The sequence below is a fragment of the Paralichthys olivaceus genome, chromosome 5 (genome assembly GCF_024713975.1).
Source record: "Paralichthys olivaceus isolate ysfri-2021 chromosome 5, ASM2471397v2, whole genome shotgun sequence".
NCBI lineage: Eukaryota > Metazoa > Chordata > Actinopteri > Pleuronectiformes > Paralichthyidae > Paralichthys > Paralichthys olivaceus.
Genome location: NC_091097.1, coordinates 8,134,682 through 8,154,490, shown reverse-complemented (window position 1 = coordinate 8,154,490; position 19,809 = coordinate 8,134,682). Strand labels below are relative to the sequence as shown.

At 43.7% G+C, this 19,809-nt stretch overlaps 1 protein-coding gene across 8 annotated transcripts; it reads right to left on the bottom strand.

The window, feature by feature from the left end:
* Window positions 1-209: 209 nt before the first annotated feature.
* Window positions 210-19,583, bottom strand: LOC109634030 (disintegrin and metalloproteinase domain-containing protein 11-like). Of its 8 annotated transcripts, none has more exons than XM_069524389.1 (27): window positions 19,153-19,583; window positions 18,548-18,568; window positions 18,274-18,464; window positions 15,641-15,717; window positions 15,212-15,278; window positions 12,905-12,987; window positions 12,325-12,388; window positions 12,168-12,228; window positions 11,581-11,762; window positions 10,602-10,673; window positions 10,280-10,446; window positions 10,100-10,184; window positions 9,474-9,564; window positions 8,729-8,780; window positions 8,068-8,167; window positions 7,408-7,479; window positions 7,180-7,272; window positions 6,735-6,815; window positions 6,602-6,652; window positions 6,461-6,524; window positions 6,236-6,341; window positions 5,685-5,804; window positions 5,428-5,596; window positions 5,135-5,246; window positions 4,218-4,374; window positions 2,451-2,468; window positions 1,974-2,127 (listed from the first exon to the last, which is right to left on the bottom strand). In XM_069524389.1, exons 1-27 carry the CDS (start codon window positions 19,211-19,213, stop codon window positions 2,112-2,114), a joined length of 2,433 nt encoding a protein of 810 aa, XP_069380490.1. In that variant the 5' UTR covers window positions 19,214-19,583; the 3' UTR covers window positions 1,974-2,111. The 8 variants fall into 8 exon arrangements, 7 of the variants coding, with proteins under 7 accessions (XP_019949820.2, XP_069380490.1, XP_019949823.2 ...); XM_020094264.2 differs by having other exon boundaries at window positions 4,218-4,308; XR_011240967.1 differs by lacking the exon at window positions 4,218-4,374 and adding an exon at window positions 4,650-4,766 and having other exon boundaries at window positions 2,006-2,127.
* Between the last annotated feature and the right edge of the window lie 226 nt (window positions 19,584-19,809).

Here is a 19,809-nt window from a genome sequence, read left to right as displayed (position 1 = left end):
AATAAGCAATTACAGCCCTATAATTAATTCCAGGCAAAAATATTGTATGTATAGTTACAAAATTGTGTCTTTAATTTCTTTTTACTTTAATTTAACGTAAGATAAAGATATTAAAATGTTTTTTAAAGCAGAAAATCAAATAAAACCCCAAGTTAACAGCATAAAAAGCAAATACCAACATGGAACGATGGGGACATGCGAGAATAGGATTTGTGATTCAATGTTTTAGTATTTTATTTTCCCTTAATTTCCATCCATCTACTTTTCTTAGTTCATTTCATTATTCTCGTCTATATTCAAAAAGATAGTGTCTAAAAATATGGGGTGAGATGCATCTCATTTTCTTTTTTCTTTTTTTCCCCCTCAATTTCACGGATCAAAACAAAGATTGTATTTGATACCAACTCTGTACATATTGTAATATAACAATAGTGCATCTGCCATAGTGCAAAGCTCAAACAAACCAAACTGACCTCATAACACGTGTCAGACAAAGCTGCCTCTTGGACCCCAGTCTAGATCTCTTATATTAATCTCATTTACAACAGTGGGAATCTTACAAAGTCTCCAGGCGTGTGGCGTTCGCCCGTGGACCTTGGGGCTATCAACAAATGTACAAAAGATTCATGACATTTTAGTGATAGCTGGAATGATACGAGAGAGGGTGAGACGGCGGCCTCAGCTGTAAACGCCGCCTTTACAAATAAACAGTAGGCGCCTGACTAAAGAAGAGATCTTGCAGATGTGGGTCGTGTCGAGAGGCCGATAGCTATACGTTTGCTGAAACTAAATTTGAACATAGCTTTAAATAAATCTTCATACAGTGCAGTAACATTCAGTACATCTTGCACATATTTACAAAGTGGTGTGCATACAGTTGGCTAGTGCTCATTTTCTGTAGATACATGACATTAAAAACGGTTGGATTCCTTATTAATGTGCTGCGTTTGTTGCCATGGCTGCAGCGCACAACAGGTTGTAGAAATGAATGATCTTAAAGAGGTAAAAACCTGCCTCTCTATCTGTGACAGGAGTGTTCAAGATGTACATGGACACACAACTGTCCCTAACACTAATGTAAACACACATACATTCTTCCTTGTTCTTTAGAAATAACTCGCACCTGCACATTCGCTCGTGCAACAAACACACGCAGTAAACCTCCGTAAGCGTACAAGTGCGGCCTGAAACTGGTGAGCGCACACACACAGACGAGATTATCGTGGAATGTATGTCGGTTTGTCTGTGATAGGAAAACACTAAGTTGCGGTCTCTGCTGCTTCAAAGTTCAGTGTTTGAAAATGATCCCAAAACCATAACACACCTAACTTCCTTTTTTTTTTTTTGTACCTGAAAACTTGTGGTGGGAGGAGAGGGGAGGGATGTCTCTACATAAAGCACAATTAACAATGAAACATAAACTCCATTGTACTTCCTCAGTCTCTCTTTGGAAAACATGCAAACAACAGTCCAGTCTGGGATTTTGTCCACTGTGAGACGAAGTCGAGAAATCGAGGCGTTGCCTGGAGGAACTGAGCCTCAGGTCCTTTAAGAAAAAGGAAACTGTTCACTTCCTGTTACTTGAATTCAGTCTGTCGGACAACCAGTCAACTGGTCCAGTGTTTAACCAGGACCAAAGAGTGTGTGTAGACAGGCATTGGAAAGACGAGACTTAAATTGGGCCAACGTTGATATGTTCTTCATCAGCCTGTCTGAGATGTAAGAAAGGAGAGACGCAGACACTGCTGACATTCTTAGAGCCAACACACTGGAGAAAGACTCTCCTGCAGAGAGAGCCACCTCCTCGCCTCAGGTCGAGGCCCTGACGCCACCGTCAGTGGTCCGCTGGCCGCAGACACACTGATACGATTTGGCTGGTGAGAGATGAGAGGAGCTCTACGGGGCCCGGCTGGGGAGGATAGACAACAGGAGCAGACAGGGGGCATGTGGAGGACAAGGTAAACCAGAAGAGGTTTGGAGAGATTTTGGGTCAGGAGTGGAAGACTTTCTTTTTTTTTTTGTTCCCCTCTTCTCCAATGTGGAAATGACACAGTGCGAGGAGGAAGACAGGAGTAGACAGAACAATAGAGATGGACACAGAGACAGACGTCTTATCCGCCACCAGATCTGAAAGAAGTGAAAAAAGGGAAGTTATTAAGAGGAGGAAATACAGCAGATGGTTGCTTGAGTGACAGAAGATGAAGGTACGGGAAAAATGGAAGGAGTCGTTCAGCTTTGCAATGATGAAGTGAATTTGATGGGATTAGGGACGAGGATAGAGATTTTTAAAAAGCAAGATTTGATGTAAGATGAGAAGCAGTTGTTGGGGTTAAGCAAGGGATGATCAGATGGTGGATGAATGAGTAAGTAACCAAGCCGAGGAAAGGAGGGGTGGGATGGGATGTTTTACTCCATGGACAGGACACAGTCATGGTCCTACAGGGTTATACCTTCCTCTTCGAATGTTCCTGCATCCCAGGAGCACACGGTGAGAGAGAAAAGACAAAATGTTAATACATGGGAAATATTTTTGCATTCCCAATTTAGAGGTTAATAATTTTGTACTTGAGTTGCATATTTAAAACAAAACAGGACAGCTGCACAAGAAAAGGATCATTTTACAGATTTATTTTAAATGTGGACATAAAACAATCAGTGGTTGAATTTTTTTTTCTGGCTTTAGATTTTTAGAGCAAAAACATGAATCAAATCATGACTCAGTCATTGAATCTGTCAGTTATCTCCTCATTCATTTCCAAATCGTTTTCTTGCAGGGTTTAAGTGCTGACGTCACATGCAGTAGTAGCTATAGCACCGGACCTCTCAGCCCCAAAGGGTCTGACAGGGCGCTGCACCAGAAACTAGTCCATCGTCCCTCTACACCAGAGATCTGACTATAGGAAGAGGAAACTTCCTGATTACAGCTCATACACAGACACTTACCTCTGATCTTTAAAGGACTGACTGCATTTTTATTTTAATTAGGGTATTCAGTTAAACACATCTTTCTTGTTCATTTTAAGGTCCAGTTAAGACCTGGTATTAACATCCCTCCTTAGAGAGTCAACAAGTGTTCAGGGTTAAACTCATCTGGTCACACCTGGTGTTAGAGTGTGTCCTGAAATTGCGTCACATGCTCTACATACAATAATGAATTAATTGATGCTGTGCGTAGTTTTACTGAATTAATCGATGCAGTGCGTTGATCTGCTACAGGAATCAATGCTGGGCATAGATCAACTAAATCAATTGATGCATAGATCAACTGAATTAATCTGAATAAATGCTATGTGTAGAGCTACTATGAAAAAAGATTTGACACATTTGAAAATATATATGTCATTATGTGGTGGTCATTGATGATATTGTGACGGTGGCCACAAACAAATCAACGTATAACAGTGAGAAGCTAAAAAATATGTTTAAACTGTAGCAGGCCTGAGGATGGCAGCTTTCACACGGCTAAATAAATTGTTCCACATCTATGAATGTGGTCTGAGTGATTGGATCTCAGGATACATTTGGGCTCATTCAGACCTTTACATAGCGCTGACCACTTGTGATCGGATCACTCTGGACGGATGTTAACACCAGGGCTGAGAGAGAGTGAGGTGGGGAGGGCAGTCCTTTTAGGTCAGAGTTTAAAGAACAACAGCCAGCATGCACAGGAGGAGCAGTGCAGAAGATGCATAGCAGCGAGGGCATGTGGGGGTGCTGCCTACAGGGGAAGAACAGGATAATGCATGGTAAAACATTACAAAAAGTTTGCCCAAGTTTATCCACCGTAACCATGATGCCCTTCAATTCTACACATAGACTCAGGTAGGGGTGAAACTTCCAGATGTGGCACCAGTGGATAAAGCCACATTAGTTCTAGCAGTCATTAGAGAAGCTCTGCAATTGTTCCTGGCAGGAAAAAGAAACAAACTTTTCGGACGTGCCCTGTCACTACTACAAAAAAGGTAGGGCTAGTGAGGGGGGGAGAAAAATAGGAGCTCGGAGTTGATTACAGATTCGATCAAAGTGCGATATCTCATATGAAGCTAAAAGCAGTTCAAGCATTAGCACGTCTCAGACTCGACTTCCAATTTCCCCTCCCCGCGGGTTCGGGTGTCTACTTCAGAGGGGGTGAGAGTGGGAGGGGCAGTGTGTGTGTGTGTGGGGGGGTCCTTCGGGTAGAAGCAGACAGGTACACAAAGGCATGCCAGAACTCTTACTTAAATCCCCATCCTGTTCCCCCTAGGACTATAGCTGCCAGGAGAATAGCACCTGCGATGGACCCTATTATGATATTGGTGCCACTGGGACCTGCGCAGAGGAAGGAGGGGGAGGAGGAGGAGGAGGAGGAGGAGGGGCAGAAACAAAACAACACCACTAAAAAAAAAACCACACGTCAGAGGACAGCATCAACACGTTACATCAACGACATCAACTGGAGAGAGAGAGAGAGAGAGAGAGAGAGAGAGAGAGTGAGTGAGAGAGAGGAAAGATGGGAGGATACCTGCAGCAGAAAAAAGAGAGATGAGGGGAAAGAAGAGGAAACCAGCACGTGGGTGGGGTGGAGGTGGGAGAACAGGCGGGTGAGCGAGGGAGGTTAGGGAGACAACAGTTACAAAGAAAAAAAAGGGAAGCAGAGAGAGTTTTATTACTTTGTTCTCATTCCACCTCTCCTGCTCTCTCAGCTGGACACCCTCATGCTCAGGGTGGCTTTGGCTTTTTTTGTACCTATGAGAGCAGCTGCTCTTTATCTCTGTGTCATTGGCAGACTGCAAGAAAGTAAAGGAGACACTTGAAGATGGCAGCGCCTGCAAGACACACACACACACACGCACACACACGAACACACGAACACACACGAACACTAACATACTGTAAATGCACATATGCTCTTATCTATAAACGTGTCTTAACACACACCCACTCTCCCAACATTTAAACCAAAGGAAGAGAAACACTGTGAGGCCTCAATATTGATGTTAAGTTTCTCACAAAAATCTGGTGACTACTCTCCATGTTTGCGCTCTGCTCCGGTACATAAATAAGCTCCGGTGATGATGGGTAGAGACTATGAGGGGGGATATGAGGGGCAGACAGAAAAGAGCGACAGGGGCAGTTCGAGAGCTGCCATATGGACCTTTCTTCTCCGGGCCGGTTGGGACTGTCGGCTCTGGGATGGGGTCAAAGACGCTGCAGTCCTTCCCCGTGTAATCCCTGTCACAGATGCACTTCACCTCGTTGCTGCAGGTCTGTGAGAAAAAGCAGCAGAGACGGAAATCGAGCACAAAGATTACAGACGAAAGATGAGTCGAGTACAGAGGTGAAAGTTAAAACCTGCTGTTGGGCCTTAGTGGGGGTCTGCACTTTACTGAGTGTCACTCAAAGGTAAGGGAAGGTACAGGAAGGTACAGGTTCAAATATTCTTTTTACCCCGTGGTCAGAACAGATGCGGCCAAAGTTGGATCCAACACAGGTGCTGTGGTTGAACGCCGCCACAGGGAGGCAGCGCCGCTCCAAACACATCATGTTGGGACCACAGGGAGTGCCATCCTCCACATAGCCCAGATCAGAGCCGTCCTCCAGCAGAGCATGGCCGCCTCTGAGTGATACATCCAAATATGTCAGACAGGTGGTAGAGGTGGTGTTTTATTTCCTTGAAGCAGACTAAATGGCTGTGACACATGTACCTGCAGTCCAGGTACTTGTTCTGATGGTAGAGGGTGAAGCTGGTCACCTCACCCTGCAGGTCTCCGAACTTTGGCTTCATCGTCACATTGGCACAGAACAAGAAGCCACATAAAACATCCCTGAAACAGAAACAAAAGATGGAAGTGAATGACAGAGGACAAGTCACATCAAACTAAGGAAATGTTCACAATACATCAGTTCTTGTTTTAAAGTTAAAAAAGCTTCAACTTTTGAAACAACGATACATTCTTTGGTCTTCTAGTTGTAATAACGTTTTCAGAATACGCCAACATAACAGCTCATTGTAGTTCTTTTTTGTGTTTTTAATGATTTTTTGACACATGGTTGATACTGTGACTGCCCAGATGAGTGGTACTTTTTAGTGAGTGAATTTTGAGTGAATTTAAATCGATAAAAAGTTGTATCCTTTCAGGACACTCAGACTCAAATAGAAGCAGTTGCAACATCTGAATAAAAATTAGCTGACAGACATTTTCTTTGCACAAACAAAGGGAGCTCCAGTAAAAGGAATCAGGGATGCATAACTCACGGCTTGTTGCACTGCAGCCAGCCCTGGCCTTCAGGACCTGGACCGCAGTTGCCTTTTTCTGTCCCCTCAGCGTTCAGCTTCTCGTAGCAAAACCTGTCGGCTGAATCTGGGAGGGCAAACGTAGAAAGAAGGTGACGACATAATAAAAGTTCAAAATAAGTCTATGCAACATGCATTTCTCCTGGAGACAGACATGGCTGTGCTTTACATGTGTTTTATACGTACTATAACCCCACAGTCCTTTACACTGTCCATCACGAGTCCTGCATCGTCCACCATAACAGCGGCCCTGAGGACACGAGACAACAATCATCAAGTATAAGTCAGAGTGACCTGCAGAGAAAAATGCCACAAACCAGCTCTTACCTGACTGTTATCGCAAATGTAGCCGTCCAGCTTGTGGACATTATGAGGACACTGCAAAAGAAGAAAAGTACATAATGCACCTGATGCGCTTTGTTGATCTTACAATTTTCTTTCCACACACAGTCAACTCTACCTGGCTGGAGTCGCCAGTGCAGGTCTCTGGGATATCACAGTCGTTCACAGCGTCTCGGCACACCACGCCTCTCTGCTCGTACTGAGGGACAGCATCAAACGGTGTCAGGTTAAAAAGTCCAGCACTTCAGCAGTTAATCATGCAGGTGCATGCAGGTGCACTGACATGCTTTAGTAAAGCATGTCAGTGCAACAATCAGGCTGAAAATGAAAGCACCAGGCCGCTTGCAATTTCATTCTTAAAGTTGATGAAATATGTTGAGAGGAGCTGATTCCAAATGTGTCGATGATAATAATTCAATTTTGAGTTTCACAATGGAACAGGTGTTTTAGCTCAGCAGTCTTTCACATAAACTCATATTTCTTTGACTTGCTGTAACAAACTTTTTTTGCAGTTGAATGCCTTAGTGGTTTTTTTAACGGTGGAAAAGGGGCTGTCAACTCACTTTGCAGCCACTGCAGCAGAGTCCATTACTGCACATGGCATCATGGGTGAGCGTGCACTTTTTACAGCAGGCTCCTCCGCTCCGGGCACACTCCTGCAGCCACAGTCGAGAAAGCAAAGCCATGGACTTGTGTTTTCAGAAAACGCCGCACGCTCCGGTGCTCAAACAGAAACATAACATGGAGGTGTAGCTCGTCTGCAGCAGGTTAAAGAGCTGGATTTTACTCACCACCTGAGATCCACAGTCACACTCCTCCCCTGGCTCCACAAAGCCATTCCCACACTCTGGAGGATCCAACAGCTGAGACACACAGAACAGTCCAGATATGAGAACGAACTGTGGGACTCTAAAGTCTGAGAACACACTAAAAAGTGCAATATTTTTAGGCAAACATGGAAATAACCAAAAGGTTTATGGTTTTAGAAAGTTATAGCTTATGATGAACAGTCCCTGAGGAGAGCAAACCTTGAAGAGCACATTGACTAAAATGCATCAGCTATTTAATTAATCTGCATTCATATGCAGATAGTTGTTAATACAGATCAGTCAATATCTCATCTGGGCCTAAAACACCTACAAAAGTTTGTGTTTTGATTGAAGACAGATTCGACCTGTGTGATAAAAGAACTGTAAACAGTGTTCAGTGAATGGAAGATGAAGTCATGGCCTGGATATCCACTGTTTATAACAGAAGCCCCAAAATATTGTCTGGTGCCCCCAGAGGCTTAATCATCATCTGATGATACCCGAGCATGGTTTTCAAAATAAAATGAGTGTCTTGGAGTTTACTGTCTATGACAAAAAAAAAGAGTAATTTATTTAACTATAAATAAGTTATTTATTTATTAAATAAGAGGCTTCTGTTACCACTTCCCACATGGCCCTCACCTTGCTGGGCTTGTTGAAGAGACAGCTCCCGCCCCCTTGGAGCAGGAACTGGATGTACTCATCAACACTGCAGCGAGAAAACTTTCTGGGCAGATAGAATCTGTGTTCACACACACACACACACACACACACACACACACACACACACACACACACACACACACACACACACACACACACACACACACACACACACACACACACACACACACACACACACACACACACGATTGAGAGCAGGACATGAAAAAATAAAATAAAAAAAAACAGCAGAGTGCGTTTCAGTCAGGGAGCATTGCCAGATCTACTGTGGGTGTCTGTGCCATCACTTAGCAACCATACAGAAATGTTACCATCTGTAGTAAGATATAAGACAAGTGAATAATTTCAATCTGTAGTATTATATCTGGTGAAGACAGCCAGATCCAAATCACCATTTGTGATCATTTCATATAGACTCACACACTGATGTCTGATGTTTAATACAAGCTGGGATCAAAAGTCAAAGCCTCCTTCTGTTCCAGGTGTTTAATCCTCAACTTGAGTGAAATTAATTCAACAAATCACAGCTTGCTGGGGAACAATCCTGCTGTCGTGTCATTACAAAGAGAGAAGAAACGTTTGACAGGTGAGTTTTGTTTTGTGTGAGGTGGATCTGTACCCTGTGTCTTCCATGATGCAGCCCAGCCAGGCATCCGGACACCTGCAGTCTCCTGTGAAGAAGAGCAGATGGAACATAGATGACAGGTGAGAAAAGCGATGTAAAAAAAATAATAATAAGAAAGCATAATCTGAGATGTGATGCTTCACGTGCTGCAGCAAGAAGCAGATTTATGATGGAATAGAACTATCAACCTGTGGTTGTCTGCCTCTGCCAACCAGAGCAGTTTCAGTCGACAAACATTCTTTTCACACTCATATGACGTCACTGTGACCTTTGACCACTGAAATCCTATCACTTCATCTTTGACTCCAAGTGACAACTGGTCAAAATTTGAAGAAATTCCCAGAAGGCAGATTTGACATATCATGTTCGAGAGGCTAAAAACATGAGGCCACTGTAAACCTTGACCTTTGACCCTTGATCACCAAATAAGATCCCAGTGATAACTTGCTGTTGGACAGCAGTGTGGGACTCACTGTGCACTGAGCTCTGTCCTGTCATTGAGTAATGGACCTGATGGCTCTCAAACATTAATCACACAACCCATTGTTCAGTAGCAGCGATGATCTAACCACTGCCCCCTCCCTCTGAAGCTCAGGTGACTAATCACCTAATGGAGAAATCTAATTACAGAAGACAACCACTGGACCACCTAAACCCCCGCCCCACACAGCTATGAAACACCTCCCTAAGCTATTGTGCTCCGCCTCAATCTTTCCGGGTCTCTCAGTTTGTCTGTTACCTGCAGAGTTGCGGGCGTTGTTCCACCTCATCCCGATGTTCTGGCCAAGACTCTGGCACAGAGTGATGGCCATTGCACCGACATTCCCATACTGAAACAAAAACAGATAGAAACCACACATGAGAGCCTTATACTGAATATGAAAAGAACATACTGTAAACAATCTGCCAGATATGAAGAGGAAACAGCAAACCTAAAGAAACAAAACCTGAATAACAGCGGCAATAAAGTTCACAAATTAATATGTGACCTGTCGTTTGTTTAATCTGTACACAAAAAAAACATTAAAATCTGTTTTATGTGCAGTAAACTACTGTTAGGTGGATTTTATTATTTGGACAGATCCAGGAGAGCTGCTTCCCCAAGATTCCAGGGTTTATTCAAAGCTCAGCTCCAGCTCATACATAATACTCACAGAAGAGAGTAATTCTACTGCAGACAAGACTTTTAAAAATGCTACTTTACCTCCAATCTCAAATTTAAAATGACACTATATTCAAACATGAATAAGTAAAAATTTAGTTTAGTCATATTAAACCATGTTTAGCTAAACCATGATTAAGTTTTTGTTTAAATTCATCTCTGATGATGGAACAGCAAATTAAACCATTTCAGATTGTCCTCACCTCGTTGATTCCTCCGCCTCTCATCTGAGAGCACACCCCTCCCGTGTAGGCCATCCCACTGCGGCTACTGTGAAATGTGCGCCCTCTGAGGTGCACAGGAAAAAAGTAATAATGATTAAAAATAAAATTAGCATCCAAAACATCCAACAACAACTCTGTGGAAATTTGATTTCCTCTCACGAGAAAAGATGGACAACGTCGCTCTGCTCCTTGACGGTGTCCTTCCTGTACTTCATGAAGTTCTGCAGCGTTATCAATGGGTCCTCAACGACTGGCATCATATTTTTAGAGGTCCAGGTCTCCATGGCAACCAGAACGATCCTTGTGTTCAGCTGTTCCTTGTAGATCTGGGGACCCAAAAAAATGCCCATCAGTCACATGGACTGTAAATGGAGAACTGACACACATTTCTGCCAGGTGGCTGTGTGTGTGTGTGAGTGTGTGTGTGTGTGTGTGTGCGCAGAGTTTAGTAGGATTACAATCTGACAAACAAAGCTCTTACCGCGTCGGCCATGTTGACCACTGCTTTGGCAAAGTTCTTGGTTTGGCTGCTTGAGCTACGCAGCTGTACAAACTGTGAAGAGACAAAGACACACAGATGGCTCAAGAGATGGATCACATTTTCAAACACACACAAGAACACGTAAACACACATTTGTACTTTTACACTTAATTACGTAATCGATATCAAACAGAAATCTAACAGATCTTATTTCCATGTATTACTTACATCAGCAGCAGCTGACAGTGATGGCCAGAGTTCCGTTACAGAAATCTATGCACTGCGCTGTGCTGACTGCATTTCTGATAAATCATACATCTCCTACCTCTCATACAAAGTAAAACAAGTCCAACCACGATGAAATAAACGTTTTCACACTCTATGAAGGTCTGCAAGGTGGGGAAACTGTTTCATTGTCCTCTGATTCAACATGATGACTAAAAACCTAGTTCAACCACACATTTATAGACTTGATCTTAATCATTCTTCAGAGCTCTTGATCATTCAAATCCTTATTCACTCAGCATCCAGTCTTAAAAGGCAGCACTGGAGTTTATTTTGGTTTTATAGAGAATATTTTAATTTCAAGAGTAATATAATATATATAATTCATCCAGGAGCAACTCTATTCTACTGATGTTAAAGATGACAAGCACATTTTGTTTTGTTCTGGTTAATTGTTTGGGTAAGAAAATCATCCTTTTATTATATAATGTTGGCTTTATCTCTCACCATGTTTTACCTGCGTGCACGCTGTAGCTGACATATTGTATCAGCCTTTAAATTTGTTGACTATATAAACAATGCAAAAAGTAGTGCCTTTATTTTTAGATTTTTTTTTAAACATATTTATTTTCTCAATCAAATGGGGCTTTACAAGGTGCAACATCCTCTGTCCTTAACCCTCGACCAGGAACCTTCTTGCTGTAAGCCATATGTAGTCCAAAAATGTAACCACACATTTAGATTTTTAACTCACCATTTCATTGTCGTTGATCACCATCAACTCAATGTATTTGGTCTCGGTCTGGACAGAGGGCTTGCGAACAAATCTCTTGGCTCTTCTCAGGCCCCCGGACACCTGCTGCTCCCTCATTTGGTCTGATCTCGTGTCATCACCATCACCTCCTCTGCGATCCCACTCACTGTCCTCTGTACAGTCTGGACAGAGAGGCAGGAATGGCGACTTGACTTTTTTCAACAAGCAATTTACAGCAGCTTACTGTCTCATTTTCAGTCGAAAGGTTAGAGTTTCCAATCGAAAAAAGCTGTGACTGTAATTAACCCTGTTTGAACTGAAAAAAAACGACATCCCCTTCAATAATCCTGTTTGTTTTGTCTGAACTGTTCCGTCTCGTTAGTGTGAACAATTTCTGTCTTTTTGATTTTATTGTAAAATGAAATAAGAAAATAGTTATTCTGCATTCTAGAGTGTGCAGCTGCCTGTGTTGGAGGTTTATTGGACAGTAAGATAAGTTTGATGTGATTAAGATAAGAAGAGACTTGAAAGCAATATTATTCTGATGTGAATCAGTCGTAACTAGTAGTTACTAAGCACGTACGTACCCGTGCAGTGGGGGGAGAGTCTGATATCAGGCATCCTGCGGATTAAGTGAGCGCCATCATCCTAATAACAGAAAACATCCAGATGACATTCGACACAAAATCATCTTCCAGACTGAATTAAATTCATGCTGGACCGTTTAATAGAAGGACTGTTTACCTGACTGGTTCCATTGTTCAGGGGCTCGATCCCATAAGAGAAGAAGCCGTCAGAAAACATGCCACTGAGAACCAATCAGACGAGATGCAGAGCAGAAAGGGCAGAATTGATTTAAAAAAGAAAACAGAGCTATGATGAGAAATCAAGACATAATTATCTCCACCAAGGGGGTTATGTCCCCTGTCTGTTTGTTTGTTTGTAAGCAACATTACACAAAAACAACTGGATGGATTGCTACGAAACTTGATCTAGATTAGGGAGCAAGAGATCTAGGATTTTTTTAAATCACTTTCTTCAAGGCCAATTTTCAACATTTTCACTGATTACCCAGAGAATAATTCATGGATCTTTGTGAAAAAATCAGCCACATTTCCAGGACTGAATCTATGAGTGTGTGAAATTTGGTGCGGCTTGATTGAATGTAAGGCAACTGTTGGGCCTTGGTGGAGGGATGCATTCTACTGAGAGCGTGTTATGTATGTATAAAAAAACATAAGCAGTGCAACTTTACATCACCTGATTAGCATGCAAGGCTAACTGATAATTGATGTTGCAAATAAAAGTTAATATTCAGGCTCACCACAGGCCGTGGCAGGTGGAGACAGCAGCCCAGGACTCTGGTAAACCTCTTAACCTTCCCTGGTAGTAGCAGTGCTCCCCTCCCTGTGGACACAACGCAGCGCTCTTTCATCAAACAACCACTAGTGATGCTCTCATATACCTTCACCGGATATCGTGAGGGGTCAACTCAGAGGAGAAAACCTCTCACAACCTATGCATAAGTGACTCCCCTCTCCCTCTCACCCCCACTGTGGCGTTTATGGAACACTTTATGACCTACTTGTGCACTGTGCTCTACTCCACACTGCTCTGCTCTACTGACAACAGAGGTGGAAGTGGACCCAGCGCAGGGATCTTTTCAATAAATCAACACTCGTGTCACCCACACAGTAAGATCTGAGGATTTAACATGAGGCAGGGGCATAACTGTGCAGTGTGCACGCCGCAGCTGAAAGTCACAAGATGAAAGCGAAAAAGCATTTCTGCTCTGCTCCCTTTTTTTTGTCCTTTAACAACCTTGACTACCACAGCAGAGCTCCTGCAAGCACTCCCCCCAAAAAACGGGCACACAGAGATCACAGCGGTGAAGGTGAACCTCCAGGAAAAGTGAGACAAGTGAGAAACACTGGATCACCTGGATCTAATCAGGTTCGGCCCGGAGTCTCGGCCTCGCAACACCTCAGGCAAACAACACCTCTAGTGAAAATAGAAGTGCGTTGACGACAGGGACGAGACTGGTGACGTGCTGCCCTGAATGCATCACGCCTGCCCTATGTCCAGCAGCGACATCAGAGGCATCGCATGAGGCCTCCATCAAGCGGAGCGACAATCTGGCCTGACTGCAGGGTCTCCATCCCCTCCTCTCCCTCGCCAACCGCTCTGGGAACCAACGACCTCAAAGAGCACACACACGTCCGCAAAATTACTCCTCCCTGGTTCCAAAGCCTTTTGTGTTAACTGTCATCCTCCTCCTCTCTCACTGCTCTTCCCTCCCTCTTCTTTCATTCTCTTTGCTGCCAAGAACTTAATGACACTGCTGAGATAACTGGTTGCTATGGAAACAGGCTCACGATTGGTCAGGAGGACCGAGGGAGAGTTTGGAAGGATCGTGTGTGGGGGACATGAAGTGTTGGGTGGGTGGGTGGGTGGGTGTTGGGGGGCGGGTCAGCGAGTGGCACATTTGTTCAGAAAACAAAACAAAGAGAAACATCCCTCGTGGCGAGCAAATTACAGAGACATTCCTCCGGTCGGTCCTGATGAGCTCATTAGATGTCAAGGCTTTCATCCATTTACCCACTGTCTCTTCATGGCTCTCTCTCTGAGCTCGTGGTTTTACACCACAGGCATCCACTGCCTTTTTCTCTTTGCTCATCTGAAAAAGGCCACGGCTAAGAGGCACACGCCGCTGACATGCAAACCCACGTATGTGTAGGACGATAACATACATGATGTGAACAGTTACACGGCAGCCTAGTTTTGTAGCAGAGAGCACCCAACGCAGTTTCCATAAATAGATAAATGCAGGAGGACGAGATCAAACTGTATAAAGAATTCAGTATCACAATTACATAAAGGAATGAGCCGTAAAAAGATAAAAACTAAACAAAAGCATGTCGTTGGCCTCTACAATGAGATCACATGCCTTAAAATATACATGAGACATAAGCATTATGTTATGTAATGAGCTATAAACCATGTGAGAGATTGCATCTGACAGAGCAAAACTTTAAATTCTAAGGCTACATCCACGCTTTGTTTTCTCTGCTACAGACACACCTGACGTCCACAATACTCCGGAGTTTTAGAGCTACTAAAGCAGAGAAGTTTGGAAATGCTGCTTTCTCTGTTTTAGTTTAAAAAGTGCTTTTTTGTCTGGACGGGCAGAAACTGAGATATCAGGAAACTACATCATAGACACTCACAACCACTTGCTGTTTGGGGTCTTTTTGGTCACGATGTAGCCAACCCCTTTCTTGAAATGGCTGCCATTAGCCTTAGCTACTAGTGTTGAACGCAAAATGAATAATCAATTACAAGAGTTGCTGATGTTGTCTTTGCTAACAGCGGTTGAGCAGTTAAGTTCTGCATTTTATAATAATACAACTGCTAACATGAGCTGTTATTAAAAAATTCTGCAACTAACACGCACATGTCCTGTGTACGTGAGCCGTCACATGATACGCGTTATCAGGCATGTTAGAATGGACGGGGATAAATCCGTTTCAGTTTGAAAACATGCATGTAGCCTCATTTCTATGCTGCTTTGTAGAAGCCATAACACAAGTTCATGCACTAAAATCCTCTCTCACAAATAAAAAAATCTTACCGCAGACTCCAAGGGTCTGCCATTCTGGTTAAAGTGCCGTTCCACGTATTCTGAAGACAGGAGGTGACTGCAAACGGAGGAGAGACACTGTGATTATTTCTGACAGCGTCTTTTCTATCACCATTCAATCAAAAGGATCATTTCTACCACTTGCTCTCCACTTCAATGCGTTTCACAAAGAACGAACAAAACAAATTAACATGTGGCGCTAATGAAAATCAGTGGAAAACTCATGAACCTCCAGCTGTGTGAGTCTGAGTGTTGGTATTCCCCCATCTTGTCACGTAACACGATGGAGGTGCTAAGTGCATTTGCTTAAGTGTGTGGGAATGCTAATGAGAGCAGTTGAAATAAATGGAGAGCACCCGCTGATACAGGCGTGCAGGAAAAAAAGCACATCTCAGTGTTTTTGGATGGAGAAATACGAACTGGTTTAGCTCCAGGTCCAGAGTGAAGGTGTGTCCAAAGGCTTCCACTCGGAAACAGCTCTGGGCCAAGTGAAGAGGCTGTAAATAAAAACACAGCAGAGACATGTTGGACAGTTGATATATTAAAGTGTAACAAAACAATTGCAGTTAAGTGTGTTGCTCTTTCAAAACCACGCAGTGGATTTGATAAAGGTATCATGAATAATTCAGCGGAATCAATAGTGCGTACACTCTAAAAGCATCTCGGCTGCCGAAACCCTGTGATTGATAAAGTCCTCATTGATCGACATCGGCTGCCAGCGTTCGGGCGGGCGTGAGCGGTGGCTGTTTAAGAGCTCAAGCTGGAGTTTTGCGATGGAGATGGATGGAGAGGGGTTGACAGAAGGAGGGGAGAAGGAGGAGGAGAAACTTTCGTGGTATCGTCTATATTCGGCCAAGCTGTGCCAACGTCCCTTGTGGACAGCTGCCAGAGCTGGGGAGGTGAGGAGACAGCAGGGCCAGGAGAGAGAGAGCTTTACTGCAGACTAAACAGTGTGTCTCTTCGGCAGCTCTGACTGTGCCAGCGAGGATTGATCTCAGTCTGGAGGAAACAGGCTGCAGTGAATCACTGGGCTTTTACAATATAACACATCACTATCCAGGAATTATTCCCTTCACTGAGTAAGGACAACAGATTTCTCACTACTGTCTGGGCGAGGCTCGAGAATGGCGTCCACAAGTGCTGACAATGTTTCACCGCTGTTCTGATCGTTATATGTGACTGTTCTCACACGTGACAATCTGTATGTTCTTGTGCTTTTCGATCGTAATGCATGGCAAGTCTACAAATCTATGTACGTGATTAGATACCACGTCTTTAGTTTCACCCAGGTAAGACCGCAATTTAAAAAAAATGGAAAACACTTCTTCTTCACAGCTCCAAAACAGCAGTACTTTTTTTGATAGAGGTTAAGGAAAACTTCTTATTACTTTCTTTCTTCTTTTTATCCATTTATCTATCTATATATTATCTAAAAATAATAATAATAATGATACATTTTCAAAAAAAAGGGTAATGTGAAGCAGATTAAACTGCCGATTTGAGTGGGAACTGGTCTAACTTCTTTTCTCTATTGACTTATCCCAATATCTCAACTACTCACTAAACTCTGTTACATTTGTGACATGTGTAACTAGTATCATCGATATCAGACAATAGATATATTTTCACCGACCAACTAATGAAATAAATATCTGGAAATCTTCACCTCAGCTTGAGGACAAATGTCCAAAATTAAAAAGAAACAGACTCTGTGCAAAAAATATCACTGTCAATTTATAGGGAATCCAAAGTAAACACAACAAGTGATGAAAAACAAAAATGCTGCCTCATCTATTTTAAATGCAGCATGATGTGACTCATCCCCTGCTGGTTCTAAATTTATCTTGTCCGTAATTTCAAGCACCTTAAATATTTTTTTAAAAAGCGACAAGTATGGCAGCTGAAAAACTGAAACATTCTACACCTGAGAAGGGAAATTATCAGATTTTTTGTTATCATTTACTTTGTTGTTTTATGATATAGAATTCATCTAGACAGCTTCTCCTGCAGGGAAACAACATCCATCTCAACTGTAAATCCTGACACACGTGACTCTAGTGTGTGTAAGGAGTCTAATGTATTCCATCATAACAGTTATATGAACTACATTAGATCAGCATGACGGAGAGAGAGAGAGGATGGGGGGGTGTTGTAGCCTCTTGGACCATGTAGCACTTCTCACACAGGCCTGTTCCATGATTAATGGGGACATACTTCAACACACCACTGAATAATGAAGAAGTTGGGGGCTCGGCACAGGAGCAGGATGATCGGACGTGACGGCTGAATATTTCAGGAGCAGCTACACTTCGTCATGTGGAGACGAGGGCCACAACAAACGTGCACACAAACATTTACTCCGCCCGTTGATTCACTGTGCATTTACTACCAGTGTTTGCCAGATGTTTCAAATAGAATTATCAGAGTTAAACTTGGTTTGCTTCACATGACTTCACTTGACTTTGGACATTCAGAGGGATTCTCAAGGACTAAAAGTAGGTCAAAATTACAGGGAGCGAACACTGCTGCAAGACACCACCCTGCACTGTCATCCCTCTGTAGCAGGAGCTGCATGAGCAGCAGAGAGCTGAGCGCTGCGCTGTTTTACAGACAATGAGGTTTCCTTCAGCAGGACGAGTCTATCTTAGAACGGACACACCCCTTTATGTCCACACAGACTTGCTTCAGTTCCAACCACAGTAGTCTTCTCTAAGGATGCATGCTGAGCACTGGACCTTTAAGATTTTCTATGGGGTTGATTTACTCAAACATTAAGCTGCAGACTCACATTTTACATGATTTTGGTCCAAGATATTATGCACCCACTTATTTATCTGTAACATATGAGGTCATTTTCTGATTTATAAAAGTATCCTGAGACACTGCCCATCTGGAATACTTCCTACTTAATAAAATATAATGTGATTTATCCTTATAAGGGACCCCTGGGTGTCCCTGGCATCTAAATCAAAAGCACTGCTTTCAGAGTGGTTCAGTGTGAATGTAAAGACATTTTGAGTGAAACTGGTTTATTATCCAGACTCCAAACTTACCAGTGTGTCCCCAGTGCTGTTCTTCACCCTGGTATCCAGGTAGTCGTGACCCACTTCCTCCTCCGACTCGATCTGCTGCACCAGCCACTTCGGGTGGGTGATCTCGGTCGCCGTGTCCCTGCTGTCCGGCCGTCCTGCCGGGTTAAACCAGCCCCACATGCCTCCATCCTGCTCCGGGCTCCTGTCCAAACCTGCATGTACAGTACAACAACAGGGAAAGTCAACACAGGCCGGCTTGTGGTGCAGGAGAGGGGTTGGTGAGGCAGGGACTCACCTGAGCCTCCCTGAGGTTGACCTGGTTGTGTTTTTGTGAGGAAAGCCAAATGACAGAAATTGGAAAGAAGAGACATGTCAGTGTTTTTCTTTTTCTTTAAGATGATGGCATGGTGACCTAATTTATCAAGATTTTGCAATGTGCTGCTGTATTTTAAGAAATGCGGTTATTTTTAGTTTAGATGAAAAATAATACATCCACTCACTTGTCATCTATGGGCTATATACAAGACAGACGCCCATACAGTCTATACACAGGGCTTCACTCTCAGAAATCATCAATCAGGCTGCAAAACATTGTCTACAGTGGACATCTCAGAGCTTTTAGGTGTTTACTGGATAAAACGCAGTTGTAAATGGTTATGGGGATGTTGTATAAAGGCAATGGGGCTGCGGTGGAAATGTGTTGATGCAGCAAATCTACGCATCAGAGCGGGATGCTCTCGGGCAGGAGGTTGGAATTGGCACCGACACCTCGCCTCAATAAAACCGCAGTTTAGAAAAGTGCTGGTGGAAGTGGGGAAAAAAAATGTGGATGCAAAGGAAATGAAAAAGGGTGTTCCTCCTGTTCCCTCTCTCCCCCCCTCTTCCCTCTCCCTCTCTTACCTGAGACTGCAAGCCTCTCGCCCACTGCAGCAAAGACCATGAAGCACCACACCGCCCGCATGATCTTCACATATTCCCCCGGATCACACCATCGAGAGAGCCGCAGAGTGTCACGAACCCGGCCGATGGAGAGGAGACGGAGCGAGGGGCGCGCGGCTGGAGCGATGGCGAGGATCCAACGTGAATGTGTTACACGCCTGATGATGCGCGTCCACTCATCTCTCCCTCTCTTCCTCTCAGATCAGAATAATGAAAAATGAAGTATTGTCTACAGGCTCATGGAGGAGAGGATCGTTACAGGCCCGTGGATTGATCAGTGAGGGGGAAGAAACGGGAGAGCGCGCGCCGCGGATGCTGTACAGGCTTGGCGCGGGTGCGTATGTATGCGTGTATGAGCTTGTGCGCGTAGCCTGGGAAAAGGCGAAGAGAAACGCGTTGGGTCTGCGGTGGAGGAAGACACGTGGGACCGTGGTACCCTCCCTCATCCAGAGCAGCCTCCTCCTCCCGTTGCCATGCAGCGCAGCGAGGGGAGAGGATGGTGATGCTGTTGCTGGTTGTGGTGGTGGTGGTGGTGAGTGGAAGAAAACCCATTCAGAATGTTATTGGGATTAACAGTCGGTCCGTTGTCCCAGTGTAGTGGTATGAATATTGGAATAA

What these genes read in the sequence shown, in the direction of transcription:
- LOC109634030 (XM_069524389.1), bottom strand. Translation starts at nt 19,213, where the DNA reads ATGCGGGCGGTGTGGTGCTTCATGGTCTTTGCTGCAGTGGGCGAGAGG. An exon ending in TCCACCTGCCACGGCCTGTG is followed by an intron (nt 12,389 to 12,904) that starts GTGAGCCTGAAT and finishes ATTGGTTCTCAG; the next exon opens with TGGCATGTTTTCTGACGGCT. An exon ending in TCTGCTGCAGTGGCTGCAAA is followed by an intron (nt 6,816 to 7,179) that starts GTGAGTTGACAG and finishes GCTGTCCCTCAG; the next exon opens with TACGAGCAGAGAGGCGTGGT.